This window comes from Camelina sativa, chromosome 12, assembly GCF_030686135.1.
Source record: "Camelina sativa cultivar CO46 ecotype springtype chromosome 12, ASM3068613v1".
NCBI lineage: Eukaryota > Viridiplantae > Streptophyta > Magnoliopsida > Brassicales > Brassicaceae > Camelina > Camelina sativa.
The window spans coordinates 21,861,672-21,880,561 of NC_141891.1; the positions used below are offsets into that span (position 1 = coordinate 21,861,672).

Consider the following 18,890-nt stretch of genomic DNA (forward strand, 5'->3'; position numbering starts at 1 on the left):
GGACCGCGAGTCTCCATATCTTGAGTCTTCTTCTTCTATTCAGACTCCCTAGCTTTCCTAACCATGAAAACACCAAAGCAAAAATCAAAATACCAAAATTCCAAAGCAATATATACAGGGATACCTTAGGGACTTCCTCCCTAGTGAGCTTGTTTAGAGTCACTAAGCTTGACTTCTATGGTTCTTCAAGCTTGAGGGGCATCCATGAGAAGTATTGAGCACTTCTCATGTGTTTCCTTTTCTCCCAAATACTTCTTAACTCTCTGACCATTAACTGTGAACTCACTACCATCCTTGTTGAGAAGTGTTACAGCTCCATAAGGTAGGATCTCCTTGACTTCAAAAGGGCCTCCCCATCTACTTTTTAACTTCCCAGGGAATAACTTGAGTTTTGAATTGTAGAGCAAAGCCTGATCTCCAGCTTTTAGGTCTTTGATAAGAATCTTCTTATCATGGAAGGCTTTGGTTCTCTCCTTGTAGATTTTGGAGTTTTCATAAGCTTCCAGCCTGATTTCCTCAAGCTCATTCAAATCAAGGCTTCTCTTAGCTTGTGCTGTTTCTATATCCAAGTTCAAAAGTTTTATTGCCCAGAGAGCTTTGTACTCAACTTCAACTGGGAGGTGGCAAGACTTGCCATACACAAGCTGGAATGGGGTTCTTCCTATTGGTGTTTTGAAAGCTGTCCTATATGTCCAAAGTGTTTCATCAAGTTTACTAGACCAATCCTTTCTTGTTGCTCCTACTATTCTTGACAGAATGGCCTTGATCTGCTTATTTGAAACTTCAACTTGCCCACTTGTTTGGGGATGATAGGCAGTAGACACTTTGTGCTTAACCCCATACTTCTTTAGCATTCCATCAAAGATTTTGTTGATGAAATGAGTTCCTCCATCACTTATCACAGCCCTTGGAATACCAAACCTTGGGAAGATTATGGATTTGAAGAGCTTAAGGACTACCTTGTGGTCATTAGTGGGGCTAGCAATGGCTTCTACCCATTTTGAGACATAGTCCACTGCCACAAGTATGTAGACATTCCCATTTGAAGGAGGGTTAAAAGGTCCCATGAAATCAATTCCCCACACATCAAATATCTCAACTTCAAGGATTGGATTCTGTGGCATCTCATTCCTCCTTGTGATGTTCCCCATTCTTTGGCAAGCATCACACTTTGCAATGAACTTGTGAGTGTCTTTGAATAAAGTAGGCCACCATAAGCCAGCTTGCAAAACTTTCTGGGCTGTTTTGAAAGTTGCAAAATGTCCTCCATAAGCAGAACCATGACAATGTCCCAACACTCCTTCTACTTCACTTTCTGCTATGCATCTTCTAAACAACCCATCTGACCCCTTTTTGTAGAGGTAAGGTTCATCCCAATAATATCCATTTATGTCTTTTAGGAGCTTCTTCTTTTTGTAAGGATCCATGTCTACTGGGATTTCCTCACACACCTTGTAGTTGACTATATCAGCATACCAAGGTAGATCTTCACTCTCAAGTGCCAACCACTCCTCCATCTGCTCCTGCTCGATCGGGTCACCAAACTCACTCGGTCGAGTGCATGCTCGAGTGGGTGGTCGAGTTGGCCGCCGGGTTGTTCCAAGTAGCATCAGCTTCTCCTCAGGCATTGAGTCATCAATTGGAACCTCCTCCTCTATCCTCATCCTTGACAAATGATCAGCTACCCCATTCTCTATCCCTTTCTTATCAACTATTTCCATGTCAAACTCTTGGAGAAGCAAAATCCACCTCAACAGCCTTGGTTTGGTGTCTTTCTTTGAGTAGATGTGCCTCAAAGCAGCATGATCAGTGTACACAATCACCTTGGATCCTACCAAGTAGCTTCTGAATTTTTCAAAAGCAAATACCACTGCTAGGAGCTCTTTTTCTGTTGTTGAATATCTTCCTTGAGTTTCATCCAAGGTCCTACTTGCATAGTGAATCACATGCAGCTTCTTATCTTTTTTCTGACCTAGGACTGCTCCTACTGCAAAGTCTGAAGCATCACACATAATCTCAAATGGAAGATCCCAGTTTGGAGCTTGGACTATTGGAGCTGAAATCAAAGCAGCTTTGATCTCTTTGAAAGCCTTCAAGCAATCTTCATCAAAGTTGAACTCAGTCTCCTTACATAGCAACCTTGTCAATGGCCTAGCTATCTTTGAGAAGTCCTTGATGAATCTCCTATAAAACCCAGCATGCCCAAGGAAGCTTCTTATGTCCTTGACTGTTTTTGGTGGTTGGAGTTGAACCATGACTTCAATCTTTGCCTAATCAACTTCAATCCCCTTTTCTGAAATCTTGTGACCAAGAACTATCCCTTCTTCAACCATGAACTGACACTTTTCCCAGTTCAAGACAAGATTTGTCTCCTCACATCTCTTTAAAACCCTGCATAGATTAGCAAGACAGGAAGAGAAAGAATCTCCATAGACATAGAAGTCATCCATGAAAACTTCAACCACATCCTCAATAAGATCAGAGAAGATTGACATCATGCACCTTTGAAAGGTAGCTGGAGCATTACATAATCCAAATGACATCCTCCTATATGCAAAGGTACCATATGGACATGTGAATGTTGTCTTTTCTTGATCATTGGGATGAATAGGAATTTGGAAAAATCTAGAATATCCATCCAAGAAGCAGTAGTGAGTGTGATTAGCTAATCTTTCTAACATTTGATCAATGAAAGGAAGAGGGAAATGATCTTTCCTAGTGGCTGAATTGAGCTTTCTATAGTCAATGCACATTCTATGTCCTGTTATGGTTCTAGTTGGAATTAACTCATCTTGATCATTCTTTACTACAGTAATACCTCCTTTTTTAGGGACACAATAAACTGGTGAAACCCAAGTACTATCAGAAATAGGATAGATTACACCAGCATCAAGCAATTTTAGAATCTCTTTTTTTACTACTTCTTTTAGGTTTGGGTTTAGCCTTCTTTGAGGTTCAATGCTGGAGTAAGATTCATTTTCTAGATGGATTCTATGCATGCAGAGACTAGGTGAAAGTCCTTGAATGTCATCTAAAGTATAACCAATGGCTTTCCTATACTTCCTTAACTCAACTACTAGCAAATCTAGCTCTTTCTCACTCAATTTAGCATTTACTATCACAGGATAAGTGGAGTTCTTACCTAGAAAAACGTACCTTAGCCCAGATGGGAGAGGTTTTAGCTCTACTTTTGGTGCCTTCAGTTCAGACCAGTCATTTGTGGAAGGCTCGGCAGTGAACTCGGTCGAGTCATTCTGGCACACGGTCGTGTGGGTGCTCGAGTGGGTGGTCGAGCTGTCCGTATTTGCTATTTGAACTGACCAAACTTCCTCCCTGCATGCTGGTAATCCCTCAAAAATCTCTGGGTGATCTGATTCTCTGCTAGAGTTCAATATCTCCTCATAGGCCTTGGTTTCTTTATGGATGAATCCTTCCTCCCCACTCTTGGTCAAAGCAGTCCTAAGATGATCTTGCTCTGCTAGTTCTTCCATCAGTTCACCAGATAGCTTATCCAATTCTTCAATCCAAAAGACTTGCCCTCCAATTGTGGGTTTTTTCATAGCTTCAACAATGTCAAATGTCATCTTGAGGTCATTTCCCAAGTTGAGATCAATCTTCCCTTCTTTCACATCAATTATTTCTCCTGCTGTGGCAAGGAAAGGTCTTCCCAAAATCAAGGGATCTTTTGGTTCTTCATCCATTTCTAGGACTATAAAGTTTGTTGTAACTTCCACAGCTCCAATTCTAACTGGGAGGTCCTCCAAGACTCCATGTGGTAATCTTATTGATCTATCAGCTAAGATTAGAGATATATTGCATGGTCTATAACTTGTAAAGCCAAGGCGCTTTGCAACTGTCAGAGGCATGAGGCTTACTGAGGCTCCCAAGTCACAAAGTCATCTGTTGAAGGTCAAAGGGCCTATTGATCAAGGTATAGTGAAGGACCCTGGATCTCTCAACTTTTGAGGATTCACTTGCTTTTGGATTATGGCACTACACTCATTGCTAAGATGCACCATCCCCTGAACTTCCTTGATCCTTTCCATCACAGCATCTTTCAGGAACTTCTGGTAAGGAGGAATCATCACAAAAGCATCAATCAATGGCATCCTAAGCTCAATCTCTCTAACTTGTTTGTCAAACAATGCTTTATACTTGTCAACCATTTGCTTCTTAAACCTTCCTAGGAAGGGCAATAGAGGCTTGTAAGGAGGGGGAATGGACCGAGCTTCCTTTTCCTTGGAGGTAGCTGGTTTAGATTTTTCCTGAGCATCTACTCGATCGGGCACTCGATCTTGCACTCGGTCGAGTGCCTGCTCGAGTGACCCGTCGAGCTGAACACTAGTTTTATCCTGAGTTCCTTCTTGTTGAAAATCCTCCCCAACCTGCTCCACACTGTCCTCAGTGTCTGGTAAAGCTCCCTTTCTGTCTGGTAAAACTCTTCCACTGCGCAAATTAATGGCATGAGCACTCTCTATAGTTTGCATAATAGCTTTGCCCTTGTTGTTCTCTTGCTTAGAGTCAGAAGTTTGTTGACCCTCCAGTGTTGTAATCCTTGAAGTCAGTGTGTCAAACTTTCTATTTAGATCACTGTAAAGATCTGTTATCCTCCTGTTCAGCTTAGCAAATCTGTTGGCTTCCTCAATCTTCCTTTGTGTTTGACCAATCAACAGCTGTTGTACCATGGCTCTAAGGTCTTGTTCCTGGCCTTGGTTAGTCTCAAACCCTGGTGGGGGACACAACTGGGGCTGGAACACCTGTTGATGTTGTTTGGGGACATAGTTTTGGTGCTGTTGAGGCTGTTGAGGCTGTTGAGGAGGGTAGACTTGATCTTGTGGGTTGGCCACATTTGTGCTCCTATAGGACAGATTATTGTTCCTAAACCCTCCTTGGTTATAACCCTTGAAGCCTCCTTGATTTTGCATATAGCATAACTCAGCAAACTCATTCTCCCCCTCTTGAACTGGAAGCTCCTCTTCACTAACAAAGTGAATAGACTTTTGCTGACTTAGCAAGATCCTATCAAGCTTTTCATTCACCATTTTCAGATCCTTCTTGTACTTGTCTTCTTGATCAGTTGATGATAACCTTATGGTTCTGTCATAGTCCTCATTGTAGTTCCCATCAGACTGTGCCAGGTTCTCTACTAACTCCCAGCCTTCTTCCACATTCTTATTGAGGAAGTTTCCATTGGAGGCTGTGTCAAGAAGCATTCTGAACTTGGGAAGCACTCCTCTATACAATGTGCTCAACAAAGACTCCACACTGAAACCATGGTGAGGACACTGAGTTTGGTACCCTTTAAACCTCTCCCAAGCTTCACAAAAGCTTTCATTACTCCTTTGAGCAAATCCAGAGATCTCATTCCTTAGTCTTGCTGTCCTAGCATTGGAGAAAAACTTGGCCAAGAAAGCCTTCTTGCATGCATCCCAAGTAGTGATTGCACCAGTAGGGAGAGTCTTTTCCCATAAATGAGCCTTGTCCCCAAGTGAGAAAGGGAACAACCTCAGCTTGAAATCATCTTCACTTACTCCATTAATCTTGGTAAGACCACATATTCTATCAAACTCATCAAGATGATCTAGTGGATCCTCCATAGGCAATCCATGGAATTTATTGGCCTGAATCATTGAGATCAATCCACTCTTGATCTCAAAGTTGTTGTTGGCAACAGTTGGTGGCACAATGCCAGCTCTTTGGTTGTGAGTGTTGGGTGCATCTCCAGCACCAATGTTCCTTTGTCTCTGAACCTGATCCTGTTGATCCATAGCTACTATAACCTCTTGTTGGTGCTGAACAACTCTCCTTTGCTTAGCTCCTAAACTCTTGGTCTTTATGTTGATGTTGTCAATAGGCCTAAGAAGATTGTCCTTTCCTTTAGACCTTGTGTGCATTAACAGACACAAACAATTTTTGCTAGGCAAGCGACTGAGCACAGGCTCAAGTAGGAGGTCAAGTCAACTGGAAAATGATGGTTATAGAGATCCGGCTTCTGGCTCGAGCAAGTGCTCGATCACGACTCGGTCGAGTGGTGGTCGAGTGACAGGTCGAGTGGTACCTGAAATGGAACTTCAACCCAGAAACAGAAGATTCAAGCACAGCAACCTCACAAGTGTATAAACGAACTTAATCTTAGACTAATATGGATCCTAAATGTCACAAAACACACTCAAATGGGCAACGGCGCCAAATTGAAACAAGTTTATTTGTGGGATGAAAGGTGGATGATGATCTGTATGCAATGGTGAGATATGAATGGAATGATGGATGGGTGTTTCAATTCCCCTTATGCTATTGCAGTACAAGAGGTATCAATCCTAAATGAGTGTTTGTGAACAGTTAAGATATGCATATGAATCTAAGTTAAGACAAATGTAAAGATTGTTTGTCACTAACAATCCTAAGATGAAAATGTAAAATGCAGAAAATAAACTACAAGAACTAAGAACTAAATGCAAATGAAACAGGATGATTATAACAGTAATGATGCAAGAACAGAAATAGAAACTTCTACTAATGAACTAATGAAAGACTAGTAATGAACAGGACACTAAGTAAATGCAACAGAAATGCAACTAGAATGAAACAGGAATGAAACAAGGCAATCACAAATCATGAAACACAAAGTTCTGGGGAATGAACTCGAGCAGCACTCGACCGAGTGTAGGTCGAGTGAGTGGTCGAGCTAGACAAAGTCGGAAAAACAGAGCAATGCAATAAAAACATAGTAATGCTAAACTAAATCAAACTACAAGGAGGCAACAGGATTAAGACTGTAAATTCAATAAACAAAGAGGGTCCTGAGGATGGATTCATGGGATGAACTAACCATTGTGGTTGTCTAACTTGGTCAACAAATCTCAAGCAAACTTTGAGCTAACCTCTAGACATATAAATCTAAGACAAGTTTCTCCCACTCTCATGGTCAAGAAACAATCAAACCTATGCATCTTCTAGACTTGTTCTCACACAGTAAAGAATCTACACAAGCAGGCATTAAGCAATACATCTCAAACCAAACAAGACCTCTAATCTCTTAGCAAGCCTAATGGTAAGCTCTAGATCTAGCCTTATATAGGCTTCTTAAACATTGGTGTGATGCTAAGAATCTTGAAATCAGACTCTACCCTCTCAGATATAGAACCAGCATTAAGATCATCTACCCTAGAAGAGATCTACAACAATCAAGCTTGACCAAATCACACAAACCACAAGATCAATCCATCCTAACCCATCCTCAAGATCCTAAGCAAACTACTCACAACAATACATGATGAACAAAGTCAAAAACCCAGAAAATATTGAAACTTGCATTATTAGAAATATTAAACAAAGATCTTCAATATTGATGAAAGGATGAAACTCAAATTCTCAATATCTTGAAAGTTATAGAACCAACAAAATACAAGAATCTAGTCTTCTTTCTTAAGGAAGTACAAGATCTTAAAAATAAAAATGCAAAAGGAATAAAGCTAAAAAAGGTAAAAACTAGGTTTAGGTAATATCTAAAAAGCTGGACTCTTTGGTGGCTGCAGGTTCAAGGCCTTATATAGGTGAGGAGGTGGAAGCCCTAAAAATAGAAAAAGTCAAAGTAGTCAACAGCTCGGTCAACTCGACTAGTGCTCGGTCGAGTCCATGTTCGAGCTGGCTTCTCTCGTGCACACTCCACTCGGCCGAGTCCTCCTCAGCACACGGTTGAGTGTCTGGTCGAGTGTGCGGTCGAGTTGGACTATGGACCTTGGTTCTTCAGCCTTAACTCCCTTGTTTCCTCCTCATGATTGCTTCACATCTCCTCAGCATTGCATTCATGCCCCTTAAGCTCCAAAATCACATGTTTATGCATGAAAAGATGCAAATGCAATGCAACTAAACTCTAATGCATGATTTGGCCTAAAGCTTATGCAATAATGGTTAAAATGGATAGCAAAAGATGCAAAAGATGTGAATATAATAGAGGAAAACAAGGTAAAATATATGAACATCAGGGTGCAAGAAGATAATGAATGGCGAAGAAGTTGAAGCAAATTTTATGCTCTATGGCGAAACTAGTAAGGTTCTATCAAACCAAAAATTGGTGAATGAGCAAAGAAGGTGGCAAAGTGTGGAGGACATGGATGGCGAAGGAGATAAAGCATTATTGTGCTAAGTGGCGAGATGAGTGAGGTTTATCCAACAAAACCTCATAAGCGAAGGAGTTAAATGAAGTGTGGGAGACGACCAAGTAGTTCGTAGATGGAGACAACCAATGAAGGTGGAGAAGTCGTTAGCTTCTACCAAGATCATTTGATCAAGTCTAATGATTAAATCAATCAAAGACATGGAGGTTATGAGATAAGAAGACGGAAATCAAGAAAGACCGGAGGAGAAGTTATGCGAGATGTGAAGCTAAAGGAGCCGAAGAAGTTAAAATCCTAAGGAGCGTGAAGATAAAGGAATCGGATAAATTTAAGGAATGCAAGGTTAAAGGAGCCGGAGAACAAAATTCTGTTGACTAGAAATCCAACCAATGGAGAATGAGAAATCGTATGATGAGCATATCAAGAAATTGGAGTATGAAGCCGATGAATCGGAGAACGCAAACTCTGTGATGAACGCACAAAGCAAAGAAGTTGGAGTGAACCAGGTTACACGACGAGGACAAGGACACAAGAAAAAGCTGAAGAAACAAAAGAGTCAAGACAAATATTTAAGGAGGTGGTCGAGCTATGGTACAAAGGGGTACCAACCTCAGTACCCGTGAATTATGGAGAACTAAGCGGATGTTGGAGATGAAGAAGCTTTCCGATAGCGCCAGCCATTGGCGTGAATGGATCAAGTGTTTAATGAAGTAGACCTTGTCAACAAGAGAGCCAAGGAGTGTAGGAAGAAGCGTCAAGTAACGGTCCAAAGATAAAACAAGTCAAGAAGACTTGTAATGACCAAGGCAAGTAGAGGAAATTCAGTCTTCCAGGAGTATTACAACGGAGGTATTAATGTGATGGTGATCACAGTGATAGCAAGATGAAGACGCAATGTCAAGAAGCGTCGGCATCACAAGAAAAGAAGGAGAAGACCTTAGAATTCAAGGACGAATTCTTATAAGGGGGGGGGAGAATGTAGTGACCCTCACTAGGGGCAAAAATCCCAAAATAAAATTGCGAAGAAATGTCCCGGAAAATACTTAGAAAGGAAGGGGAAGAAAAATAAAGAAGAAGGACCGAAGGAAGACCGAGGAAACATTCGCGAGTCGGAAGATGGTCGAGCCAAGACCGAAGTGCCCGGGCGTGCGATCGAGACCCTAAGACCGATCGGGAGTTTGTGTTTTACTCGGAAACTGCGTATGCGGGAAGGACCGAGAAATGCTGAGAAGGACGGTACGGTCTGAGAGTTGCCGAGACATCCGAGGGATGTCCGAGTGTTGCCGATGATGTCTGAAGGAGTGCTGAGTGTTGCCAAAGAATGTCCGAGTGTTGCCGAAGGATATCCGAGTGTTGCCGAGGATGTCCGAAGGAGTGCTGATTGTTGCCGAAGGATGTCCGAGTGTTGCCGAGAGATGACCGACGACCGACCGAGGGACGCCGGCCGATCCGACAAAAATGCCGGAAATTAAGGAATTTTTGTTTTATTATAATTAGCCAATCAAAATGCATGCAAGTAGTGGAAGGCAAAAATATTATTCTTTTAGAAGAAGGCCAAAAGGATTTTTGTGTTAAATCTAGGCATTTTCGTGGGTGTTGGGGTAGATTCGATTCTTTTCTTCTAGATTGAGTTCTAGATAGATAAGTCTCGTTTTCTTTTTTTCCTTGCATGTGGGTGTGAGGTTGTGTCTAGCACTTAGTCTCTAGATTTTCATTCTAGTTTCTTTGTTGCTTGTTTGTGGTTGCATGTTTGCTTGTGTGAATTGCATGTTAGATTTTAGCTCTTAGTCTCTAGAATTGTCATTTTAGTTTCTTTGTTGCTTGTGTGTTGTGCATGATTGCTTGTGTGCATTGCATGTTAGATTTTAGCTCTTAGTCTCTAGAATTTTCATTCTAGTTTCTTTGTTGCTTGTGTGTTGTGCATGATTGCTTGTGTGCATTGCATGTTAGATTTTAGCTCTTAGTCTCTAGAATTTTCATTCTAGTTTTTTTGTTGCTTGTGTGTTGTGCATGATTGCTTGTGTGCATTGCATGTAGATTTTAGCTCTTAGTGATTGCTTGTGTGCATTGCATGTTAGATTTTAGCTCTTAGTCTCTAGAATTTTCATTCTAGTTTCTTTGTTGTTTGTGTGTTGTGCATGATTGTTTGTGTGCATTGCATGTAAGATTTTAACTCTTAGTCTCTAGAATTTTCATTCTAGTTTCTTTGTTGCTTGTTTGTGGTTGCATGTTTGCTTGTGTGCATTGCATGTTGTTGTTTGTAGCTTGCATGTAGCTTGTGTGCTTTGCAGGTTTGTTTGGTTGTGTGTTGAGGTTGTGCAGGAGAAGACTTCCCCAACGCCGTAATCAGTGTGGATTACGAAGACTCGGAGAGACCGGGTTGCTGCCTAGGGCCGAGTATTACACGACGGTGTAGGCGAGAGCACCTGTTGAGAGGAACTCGCATGTGATGTTCTATGCTCACGTGCCTTTGTGGCTGTGAGAGTATAGGTGTTCACGGGTATGGGGAAGTAGCGAAGGGAGGAAGTGATGAAGTGGTGGAGTGAAGAAGTGAAGGGCCCTTGGAATTGAAGAAGAAGTTGTCAGCTTCCGCATGCGTATACTTTGATAGTATACTAGGAGATTGCTTGACTAACTTGCATATTATCTTGCTTGTTTTTCTTGCATGTTGCATTTGAGTGCTGCATGTAGTTGTTGTGTTTAGGCCTACATGTTGATAGCTTCGTCTTGCATGTTGATAGCTTAGTCTTGCATATTGATTGCTTAGACTTGATTGTTGTGCTTAGGCTTGCATGTTGATAGTTTTGTCTTGCATATTGATAGCTTAGCATTGCATGTTGTTAGCTTAGGCTTTCATATTTGCTTTGCTTGCATGATGTGTGTTGCTCGCTGGGGTTGGGGTTGGGTTTGATTTCTTGTTAGGTTTCCGAACTCACTGAGTGTTTAGCACTCAAGACTCCATAATTTGTATTGCAGGTAACCTTAGCGGGAAAAAGCCTTAGAGGGGAGCACAGGACGTTAGGCCAGCCGGTGTAGAATTGCATTGCCTTTGCAAGTCGTTTTTTTGTAATAACTTAATTTATCGTATTTTGGCCTTATGCCTTGCGCCATTTTCGTATTAATATTTTATGAACTTATTTTATGAGGTAAATAAAGTTGAAAGTCATTTTTATTTGAGTTGTATTATTTTCAAATAGTTCCAGCCTTGTCCGTGCCAACACAACGCACCAGGCCGCGAGGGTTGCAAAGCCTAAGTAGTCTCGGTTGCGGCTGGAATTATGCTAGGAGGACCGGTCGGGAAGTCTGCAGCTTCCGTCCCTCGACTGGACCACCTTGGTGCAATTCCCATAGTGGTGTCTCGTGGCTGTCTGTTGGCCTGCGTGGTCATAGGACGGTTCGGGGGCGTTACAAGGACACTTGGCAAAGAAGTCGATTTCAAGAGTAGAACCTTCTCATATAGTTCACCATGATCTAAACAAAGAGAAAGGCTTGGTCTTCAGCTACGAAACTGAATCCAATCCTTTGCAAGAGGGGCTGTCTGCTGGTCTGTGTCTAAATTTCATGCCTACAGAGTCTCCGAAACTTGAGGACCGCTCTTAGCTAGTGGATTTCACCTCACAACAACTCTTGGAAGAAAGAAGAGATTTTATTGGGCTTCACAAATCCTTTCATAGTAAATCTATGGTTTTTAGGACCGGTTTCTCTGAAGTTGGTTTGTCTGGGTTTAGCTCCAAAAAGTGAAAGCCAAGATAAAGACCTACGAAAAGTAATAGAAAGGCAAGGCTATTCATACCTCCTGTAGGTGGGGAAATTCAGGTATTAAATTATGGCTTAGTGGTAGGAAGGAAGGATAAGAGGAAAGCAGTAGCAGAGGGAACAAGCGCTGCAAAGATAACAAAGCTTAATCCCAGAGAGGTGATCCCAAAGGGGAGATTGCCTAACGCCCAATGAGCATATTCAGCTGGAATGTCAAGGACTTGGCAATTCCTTGTCTTAGGGATTTGCGTAAAAAATACTTTCCTGAGATGTTGTTCATGATGGAAAGCATGCACGATAAAGATACTTTGGTCGATTTACAAGAATGGTTGGGGTACAATAGGGTGTATACAGTTGATCCAGTGGGGAAGTGTGGTGGTTTAGCGGTCTTTTGGAAGAGTAGTGTACAGATAAATGTTAAATATGTGGATAAGAATCTTTTGGATCTGCAAGTTCAGTTTGGAGCGGCTTCTTTTTGTGTCTTGTGTATATGGTGATCCGAATATTTTTTTTTTAAAAGAAGGTTGTGTGGGAAAGAATCAGTAGAATTGGAGTTAGTAGAAGAGAAAGCTGGTGCATGTTGGGAGACTTCAACGACATTCTAAACAATTCAGAACAAATTGCAGGTCCTAGGAGAAGTGATTCTTGTTTCAAGTCATTCTCTGATATGTTAAATGTATGCGATATGGAGGAACTCTCTGGTCAAGGTAATCGATTCACTTGGGCGGGAAGAAGGTATGATTTGTGGATTCAGAGTTTGTTAGACAGAGTTTTTTGGAAACAAAAATTGGTTCAGGCAGTTTCCAGCTTCTAATCAAGCTTTCCTGGATCTTAGAGGCTCAGATCACAAACAAGTTGTAATGAAACTCCTGTCATCCCAAGAAGTATATAGAGGAAATTTCGTTTTGATAAAAACTTTCTATTTTATCCAGAGGTAGAAGAGGCTGTTTCTTTAGCCTAGAATCTTACAAATCAAACCATGAGATTGCCATCAGCGGATAGGTTAAGACTTTGCACGAAGCTCTTAGCTTTTGGAAGAAAAGAAACAATGCAAATGCTAAGGAAATGAGCAATCAAACTTATACCCTGTTCCGGGTCAGGTTCTTTTCCTCAAAAAAGAATTGGCTAGAGCATATAGAGATAAAGAAAAATACTGAAATCAAAGAAGTCGAGACAAATGGATGACATGTAGGGACATAAATTCAAAATTCTTCTATGCTTCTGTGAAAGGAAACAAATAAAAAACAATGATAGAAAAATTGATAGATATAAATAAAAATGCTCAGAAATCGGAGCCCGCAAAAGGAGAGGTAGCATGTGGATATTTCTAGTCTCTCTTCACTTGTCTTAACTCATCTAGCTTTGATAATTGGTTCACTGGTTTCCAGTCAAAAGTTATTCAAGCAATGAACCAGGCTTTATTGGATCTAGTATCTGATGACGAGATAAAGAATGCAGTCTTCGTGATAAATCCATCCAAAGCTCCTGGTGTTGACGGTATGTCAAGGTACTTCTTTCAGCATTACTAGAAAATAGTTGGTCCTCAGGTGAATTCAGAGGTAAAAAATTTCTTTGAAGTAGGTAGTTTTACCACATAGTGGAACTACACACATCTTTGTCTGATTCTAAAAATTCCACATCCAACAGAAATGGCGAATCTCTGACCTATAAGCTTGTGCTCAGTCTTGTACAAGATATCTAAAAATTCCTCAGTTGGTGTCTGTTTCTCAATCGGCCTTTGTTTCTAAGAGACTTATATCAGATAATATATTGACGGCACATGAATTGGTGCACAGTCTGAATGTTAAACCAGCTATCTCAGGAGATTTTATGGTAGTCAAGTCTGATATGTCCAAGGCATTTTATAGAGTCAAGTGGAGCTATCTGAGATCACTTCTCAGTGCTTTGGGGTTCCACGAAAGATGGATTAATTGGGTTATGTTCTGCGTGTCTTCACTAACGTACTCTGTTCTAATTAATGATCAGCCATATGGTATGGTAATTCTCCAAAGAGGTCTTAGGCGGGAAGATCCCCTTTCTCCCTTCTTATTCGTTTTATGCACTGAAGGTTTATCACATCTTTTAAACTCAGCTCAAGCAAAGAGCCTTATCAATGGCATCTAGTTCAAAGAGGAATGTCCCATTGTTAATCATCTGTTATTTGCAGACGAATACCTGTTCGTTTCCGAGGCAAATAAAGATCAAAGTAGGGTGTTGTTGGACATTCTAAACGTTTATGGATATGGAATGGGACAAAGGATAAATTTCAACAAATCTTCCCTTACTTTTGGATCAAAAGTTCCAGATATTCAGAAATGGGATATAAAGCCATTCTTGGGATTCAAAATGAAGGGGGAGCAGGTTCTTATTTGGGACTTCCTAAATGATTCATTGGCTCAATGGTCGAAATGCTAGGGTATATCAAGAACAGATTAAAATCAAAATTCTCGGGCTGGTATACTCGCTTTTGGTCCCAAGGAGGTAAATAAATTATGTTTGAAATCGGTAGCAATGGCTATGCCCGTCTTCGCCATGTCTTGTTTCAGGCTTCCGAAGGTCACTTGCTCAAATCTCTCAAGCGCAATGGCACATTACTGGTGGAGCTCTTTTGAACATAATAGAAAAATACACAAAGCTGGGAAAAAATTTGTTTTCCAAAATAAAATGGTGGTTAGGGTTCAAGGACATTCAATTGTACAATCAAGCTCTCTTAGCTAAAAAGGCATGGCGGCTTCTGCAATTCCTGAACTGCTTTTTCTCTCAGGTGATGAAGAGCAGATATTATCCAGACTGCCATTTCCTGGATGCTTGTTTGGGACAGAGGCCATCTTTTGGCTGGAGAAATGTACTATTTGGCAGAGATCTCTTAACAAAAGGGTTAAAGAAAATAGTGGGTAATAGAGTCTGGATCGATAGTTGGGTGGAAAATGAGGTTGAAGGGTGTAGAGCTCCCTCGATAAAAAATGACTTCATTGATCCAGGGCTAAGAATTCAAGATTTGATTGATTATCCACACCGTGATTGGGATATTGAAAAGCTTAGGGATCTTTTCTTTCTAGAGGATGTGACAAAAATCTGAGCAGTGAGGCCAGTGGTTTTCTTGAGGATTTATGGGTTTGGAAATTCAATAAAAGTGGAGACTCCCAGTAAAATCCGCTTATTGGCTTGCAGTAGAAACAAATAACAGGTCTCTAACCCACGAAGCTTCGATTCAGCCCTCAGCAAATCCCCTAAAGGAGCAGGATTGGAATCTTACGACAGATCCAAAGATCAAAGTGTTTCTCTAGAAAATGCTGAGTGGTGCTCTACCATTAGCAGATCTATTATCTCCTAAAGGGATAAAAGTGGATAGTAGATTTCAATCATGCGGCTTGGAAGGCGAATCCATAGACCATGCTTTATTTAACTGCACTTTGTCAAGAAAAAATTGGGCGTCATAAAATTATCCTATGCCAGAAGAAGGGTTTGAAGAGGGATCCATGTTCTCTATTATCCATCATTTTCTTATTAACAAGGATAATCTCACATGCCTAGGGAGTAAAGGAAAAGCTTTTCTTGGATTATTTGGAGGATCTGGAAAAACAGAAACCTGTCATTCTTTAAAAGAAAGCTTTTCCCCTCTAGAATCAGTCAAAAAAATCAGACAGGATGTTGAGGATTGGTTTCTTGCTCAAACCATCTAGGAGGAAGGGACTACAGTTACTCTTAATAGTGAGGTTACCTCTCATACAAATACAAATGTATCAGAGTGTAACAGCTCGACCACCACCTCTCATTGGGCCCCATATCTACTCTCAGTCCATGGACCACCTTGCTTAATGGACCTCACGTGCTGTCACTAGACCCGTGAGCCCATCCATATTCGAGGACCAGTTTATGAACTTCATATCTTTTACTCCTTTATATTTTATTGTCATATACATTTTCAATAAAACTAACTGAAAATTTGAAATTTATCTTAAAAATTTTCTTTTGTGCATTCGAGATAATTGAAATTTTTAAAATCGGATGTTGAAAAATTTATATGATAAATAGTGTTTATAATGAAGAGAATTTGACAAAACTAACCTAAAATAACGTAAATTAAATAAGTAACAACTCTAGCCATCTAACCCTTATATACTCTATATTAACTATAATATTGACATATTTGTCCCTATTGCATGACTTTTTTTCCCCTATTGCATGATTTACAGTTACACAACTTCTTTTTACTTCTTCACTCTCTCGTTAACATAATGTTACTTTTAGTTAATAAATAAATTGTACATACCATCTCCTATATATCAATAGAGAAGCACACATGAGAAAAAGCTGATGTGCCGGTGTTACAGAGCTCATGACACTTTTTATCAAATAACCCTCAAAACATCTACTTATTTACAATTTCCTGCCATTGTATTTATTATAAAAAAAAACAAATCTATAATCTTCTCCTCTCACCTCATTATTATTTACATAAATATATCATTGACATATATAAGACAATGTTCTTTTCTATAATTTTTTTAAAATGAAAAGTTTAATCAACAATTAAATTCCAGAAATGTATTTAATTATCAATTTTATAACATATTTAATTATTATAAATAAATTACATTTCACAAACAATAAAAAAATTATTCATTTATTTACCATTTTTATACATTTTTCTCATTGCATTTTTTAAACTTATGCTTAGTTTAAATTAAATCGATTAGTCTAAAAAGTATTTTTTTATCTATTTAATGGTATAGTGATGTAGATGATAATGTTAAACATAAAATATGTGAATTTGATTTTTAGAAACACACTACACCACCTTAAAATTATTTTCCAAGTTCAAATATTTCACGGGTAAAACGTATTTTACCGAAAGTAAATGCAAAATTTGAATAAACAAAAAAACTTTACTTACATATTCTGTTTTACACAAAATAAATCTTAAATCTCAAATAATAATTTTACTCATAATATTTTATTTAAATCGATTTATCCCGCACATAGTGCGGGTTGATACCTAGTTATGGCATTATTGCTCCTACCACCATGCCATCATCACTGCCATCACAACTATTATTGTTATTGCCATCATCACCATTACCGCCATTTTCGCTATCAACCACCACGACCATTGTCATCACCGCCGCAACCGCTATTACTATAGTCATTTCTATCGTTTTTACCATCACCTTCGCTATTATCGCTACCACTTCAGCCATAACCACCACCACCATACCTCATTCTATACTATTTCATATCATTATATTCTATTTAATTTAATTATTATGTAATCTAATTTTAACATGCATTTAACTCGATAGTTTGAGTTTTTTATGTTGTATTCACATATTTAATTAAATATCTTTGTTTTATATGTTTCCAACTTTAAAATTTTAGTTTTTGGGTTAGGGTATACAATATAGTGTGACTCACTTTATTTTTGTTATTATAGTGCTATTTTCTTTATTATGTTTTCCAAATTGGTTAGTAGGCAAAATCACCCAAGTTTAAATATAAATTTTCTTGTTCAGTATTTTTTTCTTTTGTCAAGAAAAAATCCCTTTTATTTGGTTGAATTTGGTATTTCTCTTCAATTCTTCAAACAAAATTAGGACTTAATTAGATACTCTCCTCTCGTGAATTAGCAGAACTCCTATTCGTTATATCGTGTATACAAGAGTTTTGTAGTGGATTGCAAAGTAAATAAACTTGCTTGTATTCATCAACAATAAGGTATTAATTTGCAAACACACCCATGCATTAAAGAATCCACTATCGTTATTCAGTTTCGCTGTTCCCATTTTTCTTAATAATAATAGTGTTCCTAGAGTACAAGTCTCCCATCTAGAAGACTACATGCAGACTAGCTTATTTTCTACTATAAATAAATGTATGATGTAATATTTCTCTAGTATACTTAACCATAGCAAAAAAAACAATGCATGAGATATTTTATGTAACCGATGCAAATGGAGACGAACCAATTGAACCGGTGCTAAATAGGCGAGAAAGAGAAAAGTAGGCGATAAAGTGCGATTAAAAGGGCGATAAAATGCGATTTCAAATTGTCCTAACCGTCGGGTGACCTCACGTCTCCGGAGAGAATTTCCTCTTCCTCCCTCCTCTTCCTTTCTTCCAAATTCCATGTTCCGATGGTGAATCCAAATCCCCCCGACCCAAATCTAGGATCTAAAGTTGTCAACCTGCCAAATTCAGCTTCAGGTCATGAGGAACCTACAATTCCTTCTCCAGATCTAGCCCAACGAAACGAGTGTTCCTCTTCCACCCTCGTCACAAAATTCTGAAACTGTTGTTGCTCCACCTCAAGAGAGTCGAACTGATTCTGCTCTACCTCAAGCAGGGAATGAAGCAGCTGTTCAGATAAACTCCGCTCCAACAATTGATTCACAAGTAGAGGCAATTTCGCCTCCGATAATCCACACTCAACTCCAATGGGCCCAGCGTTTTGATCCCTCGCTTAGGAACCTAAACAAAGCCACTCAACCTACTTTTACCGAAGATGGTACACCGCGTGTACGTGCTCCAGCTTCTGTCATACTCAAAGCGTCTGGCACATGGAAGGAGCATATTGTAGCTCATTTTCATGGAAATCCTCCACCGGCTGGAAATATATTTGTCGATCTGAACCCTATATGGGGGAAGGATGGTCGCATTAGTATTCGTTGCCTGCCAAACAGTATGGTTCTTATATACATACCATCTGAAGCTACTCGTAAATGGGTTCTTGAGGTTGGGTGTTGGCAAGCTGGTAACTGTCTCTTCACAGTGACAGCTTGGTCTCCAACAGCAACTCTTAACCCGGTGAAGCTCGTGTCGTTACCGATTTGGGTTATACTCAAGGATGTACCTCCCCAACTGTACTCTTTGTCGGGGTTAAGTACGATTGCATCTGGCATAGGAGAACCACTACATACAGGGAAACACCAATTACCCCCTCTAGCTTCTGATACCAGGATTAAGGTAGAAATACTACTCAAGAAGGTGCTCCCCCAATCTGTGTTGGTTGAGGATGAT

General features: G+C 39.8%; 1 protein-coding gene and 1 non-coding gene across 2 annotated transcripts; both read left to right on the plus strand.

Annotated features, from left to right (window-relative positions):
* Positions 1-5,268: 5,268 nt before the first annotated feature.
* On the plus strand, positions 5,269-5,375 carry LOC147930884 (small nucleolar RNA R71). The gene has a single exon (XR_015576711.1). It is a non-coding gene; the product is annotated as a small nucleolar RNA R71 (small nucleolar RNA).
* Positions 5,376-12,064: 6,689 nt separating this feature from the next.
* On the plus strand, positions 12,065-14,952 carry LOC147930885 (uncharacterized). Its single transcript, XM_087477075.1, has 7 exons — positions 12,065-12,359; positions 12,500-12,608; positions 12,670-12,757; positions 13,262-13,380; positions 13,670-13,941; positions 14,041-14,234; positions 14,638-14,952. Exons 1-7 carry the CDS (start codon positions 12,065-12,067, stop codon positions 14,950-14,952), a joined length of 1,392 nt encoding a protein of 463 aa, XP_087333201.1.
* Positions 14,953-18,890: the final 3,938 nt, after the last annotated feature.